This window comes from Myotis brandtii, unplaced genomic scaffold (assembly GCF_000412655.1).
Source record: "Myotis brandtii unplaced genomic scaffold, ASM41265v1 scaffold13, whole genome shotgun sequence".
In the NCBI taxonomy this organism is placed as follows: domain Eukaryota; kingdom Metazoa; phylum Chordata; class Mammalia; order Chiroptera; family Vespertilionidae; genus Myotis; species Myotis brandtii.
Genome location: NW_005354595.1, coordinates 2,671,574 through 2,675,870, shown reverse-complemented (window position 1 = coordinate 2,675,870; position 4,297 = coordinate 2,671,574). Strand labels below are relative to the sequence as shown.

At 53.2% G+C, this 4,297-nt stretch overlaps 1 protein-coding gene across 1 annotated transcript; it reads right to left on the bottom strand.

The window, feature by feature from the left end:
* Positions 1-1,265: 1,265 nt before the first annotated feature.
* On the bottom strand, positions 1,266-2,947 carry ACTL7B (actin-like 7B). Its single transcript, XM_005859787.2, has one exon. The coding sequence runs from the start codon at positions 2,508-2,510 to the stop codon at positions 1,266-1,268; it is 1,245 nt and encodes a 414-aa protein (XP_005859849.1). The 5' UTR covers positions 2,511-2,947.
* Between the last annotated feature and the right edge of the window lie 1,350 nt (positions 2,948-4,297).

Sequence of the window (4,297 nt, the reverse complement as noted above, 5' to 3'; positions counted from 1 at the left end):
AGGTTGTGTGCTCGATCCTCAGTAGGGGACATGCAGGAGGCAGCCGATCAATAATTCTTTCCCACCATTGATGTTTCTATCTCTTCCTCTTTCTTCATCTCTGAAATCAATAAAAATAGATTTTAAAAAAGAAATCATTACTATAGGTTGAATGTGTGTCTCCCACTTCCTCCCCCCAAATTCATATGTTGAGAACCCAATGCCCAAGGTGATGGTATTAGGTGAGGCCTTTGGGGGGTGATTAGATCTTGAGAGTAGAGCCCTCAGGAATGGGATTAGTGCTGAAGAGGCCCCAGAGATATCCCTCATCCCTTCCACCATGTGAGAACACAGCAAGATGTCAGCAGTCTGCAACCCAGAAGAGGGCCTTCACCAAAACCCTGCCACTCTGGCAACCTAATCTTGGACTTCCAGTCTCCAAAATTATAAGAAATAAGTTTCTACTGTTTATAAGCCACCTGGTCTGTGGTATTTTTTTTTTATATAGCAGCCCAAGCTAAAGTAACTGTGTTTGCCCTTCTGGAAATAATTACGCCCTGGGTCAGGAGACCTGGACTCATCCACTGCCACGGCCCCCATCCTCCCGGTCCTGTTTCCTCACCTCTACAGGAGGGAGAGAACCACGTGATTTCCAAAGGACCCTCTGGTTCCTCTGACATCTGGATTCAGTCACTGCAGAAACAGCTGCAATTTTGGCTGAAGTTGGAAGGCGGACAGGTAGAAATGGCCCCGCCCAATCAGGAGATGCACACCTATGGGCTGCACCTCTGAAGAGGGCAGGCAGTGAGGGGAGGGCAGGGAGGGGGCCAGGGGCAATCAAGCAATGATGCAGCTATGGGCAGGTGACAGGAGATGAAGTCAACACCTGCTTATGAGTGTCCCCCCACCACTTTACATAACCCAAGCTAGTCCCTTAATCCAAGCCTTCATGTCCCATGTGGTCCCTGGACAGATGAGCAAGCCATGTGTCTGCTGAATTGGGTTTTGAACCCTGAGGAGCTAATGGAACAGGAAGCCATACTTGAGGCTCTGAGATGATGTCACCCTCATGAGGAGAGGGGCCTCCCACCCCTGCTGCTCCCCACCCAGCAGAGCAAAAGGTGCTGCTACCTCTAAACCCAACTCCCTATCACCTCCTGTTATCAGACTAAAGCAAGAAATCCAGACTGGACAAGAGCCGTTGTGTTAAATGTTTATGCGAAACTGTAAATGTATAGAGTGGCCTCAGGTCGCCTGCCCACGAGGCCTGGCCTGGCAGGCCACGCTCAGCACTTGGTGTAGATGGCTGCACTGCCTCGCTCCTCAAACTCTTCCTTGCTGACCCAGAGCTGCTGGAAGGCCTGCAGGGAGGCCAGGATGGAGCCACCGGTCCACACGGAGCTCTTCCTCTCAGGAGCCGCAGCCACGGTGGGGCTGTCCCCGGGGCACAGGAGGCTCAGCTCCCTCTGGAAGCGCTCAGGGAAGCCGTCCAGCATGGTGCAGCCGCCACACAGCAGCACGTTGGCGGCCATCTCCTCCTTCAAGCCCGCCTCCTGGCAGTGGCCCAGGCAAGTGGCTGTGAGCGCGGGGAGGCCGGGCAGGCTGCTGCCCACCAGCGTGGGCTTGAAGAGCATCTCAGCGCACTGGAAGCGCTCATGGCCAATGGTGATGACCTTGCCATCGGGGAGCTCGTAGTCCACGCGCAGCTCCTCCAGGGCCAGGCAGACCTCCTTCTCGGGCTGCAAGGCCGAGTAGCAGCACGTCTTCTTGACGTGCTCCACGATGTGCAGGTGGTCGTCCGTGAACTTGTGGCCCGCCTCGTTGAGCAGCTGCAGCAGGTAGGTTGTGAGGTCGCCCCCGGCGTAGTCAGCGCGGCCTACCAGGCCCGGCAGCACGTTGCCCTCTGAGATGGGGACCACGTGCGAGACGCCGTGCCCGCTCTCCACCACCATTCCTGTGGTCCTGCCATAGGAGTAGATGGACAGCAGCGACTGGGATGTCACATGCATAGCGGGGATGCCAAAGGTCTCGAACAAGAGCTCCGCATACTTCTCCCGGTTGCTGCTGGGGCTGAGCGGGGGGTCGGAGACCAGCACGGCATGCTCCTCGGGGAGGATCCTCATGGCCGTGTGGAAGATGTACTCCCAGATGCTCTGGACGCAGTCCCAGTCCACCACAACGCCGTACTTTAGAGGGTTAACCAGCTTCAGCGGTGCCTCCACGGTGAGCAGCTCGTGGCCCACATAGGTATTCTTGCGGGCGTCGCCCACCTGGGAGCAGCACTTGCCCACTGTGGAGGAGATGAAGTAGGTGGGCCTCGGCTCTCCTGCGTAGCCACACTTACAGTACTGCGAGCCCAGGTCGATGATGAGCGCCTTGACCCTGCGCACATACTTGGGCTTTGTCTTCAGCTGAGTGGCTGAACTTCTGTCCCGAATGCCAGTATCTGGAGCTGACAGCGTTCCTGCCTCTCCAGGGTCACCCTGAGCCGTGCCCGTGGGCATGGGGCTTGAGCTGTTCCTCATTGCCATCTGCCTTCCTTGCTCACCTTTCTCGCTTCCACATCCTAGAGCTCAGTGGAGAGAAATGAGGGTCCACCTTCAGCAGTGCCTCAGCGGCCACTCAGGATTGTGATGTCACTGGAGGCTGGTCCATTCCAGCTGTCAGGGGAGGCTTGGCCTTGGCACCCATGATCTGCCATCCCACCCCATCTGCCTAACTTGACTTTGCTCAGGACATACTAAGTGGCCAGCACACTGGGGTCTCAGAGGTTTCTGCTCCTACTCCCTTACTTCCCTGTTCCTATTCTCCTGCTCACTGACTGGACACCTTTCCTTCCTCTGCTTCTTGGCTGCAAGGGTGATGCATATTTGAGCCCTTACAGTAAGCCAGGCACTGCACCGGACACCTCACATGTTATTTCACAGAATCCCACGAGGTAGGCAGAGCTGAGGAAATCGAGGCTCAGAATTCCAATGACTTGCCCATGAACAGACAGCTCTTCGAGTGTTTGTACTTTAACCCAAGTTCATGCAACTTCAATGCACCAAGTCTCCTAAAGAGTGTGAGGGCCCTGACAGCACTTTCATTCCTCCAACATTTAAAGGGGTTGTGGTGGGTCCAGCCCGCACAGTCTGCTGGTGACAGATAGGAATTCAGCCACAACCAGAGCCCAGTCTAGGTGGGAAGATGGAACGGATGCAGAGGAGTTTGCAGGTGAAAGTCCATTGGGAGAGCAGAGGTGCACAGAGGGGAGCACTCATGGGAGGGGGGCAGTCAGAAGGTTCCCTAGAGGTGATGCTTAAGTCGAGTTCTGGAAGATACGTGGGTATCTGTCAGGTAGTTAAGAGGAGGGAAAGGCATCCCCAGCAGAGAGGACAGCCTGAGCAAAGGCTCAGAGGGGGACATGGTGGGGAACTGCCTGTAGTTCAGGTGTTTGGAAAAATGGATGAAGCTAGCTGGGTCATGGAGCCAACCAGGGAGGGCTCAAATGCTAGGAGTAGGAGCTTGGATTGCATTGAAGACAGCTGGAAACTAGAAAGACTCCAAGCAGAGGAGTGGTCAGATTTAACTTCTAGATAATTTTAGAAAGATCTGTGTTTAGCGATCAAATAAAGGTGCAAAACTCTGAGACCTGAAAAGAGAATTGAAGAAATTCTCATAAGACTCGAAGGTGGCCTAAACTAGGGCTGTGATAATGTGGAAGAGAACAAGGGACAGGTTCAGCGGTTCTCAACCTGTGGGTCTCGAACAATGAAAATACATCCTGCATATCAGATATTTACATTACGATTCATAACAGTAGCAAAATTACAGTTATGAAGTAGCAACAAAAATAATTTTATGGTTGGGGGTCACCACAACATGAGGAACTGTATTAAAGGGTCGCGGCATTAGGAAGGTAGAGAACCACTTAGAAGGTAGAATCTAATCTAACTGGTTGGTTCCCCAACTATCCTCAATTCAATCCAAGCTCTTACTCTGGCATTTGAGGCCTTCTCTGGTCGGCTCCTGTGCCATCTCTAGCCTCACAAACTGCATTTACATTAGATCATAAAATCAGATGTGGAGAATGAGGGAGAAAGAATAATGCCCCCCCCCCCCAAATGTCCACATCCTTAATCCCTGGAACCTGTGACTATGTTACCTTTCATGGCAAAGAGGACTTTGCAGGTGTGAGTTAAGGGGTTTGAGATGGGAAGGTTAACTACCCTGGAGTACCCAGGTGGGCTCAAAGGAATCACAAGGATCTTAATAAGATAAAGACAGGAGGGTCAGGTCAGGTCGGAGAAGATGTGACAAAGAAGCAGAAGTCGGA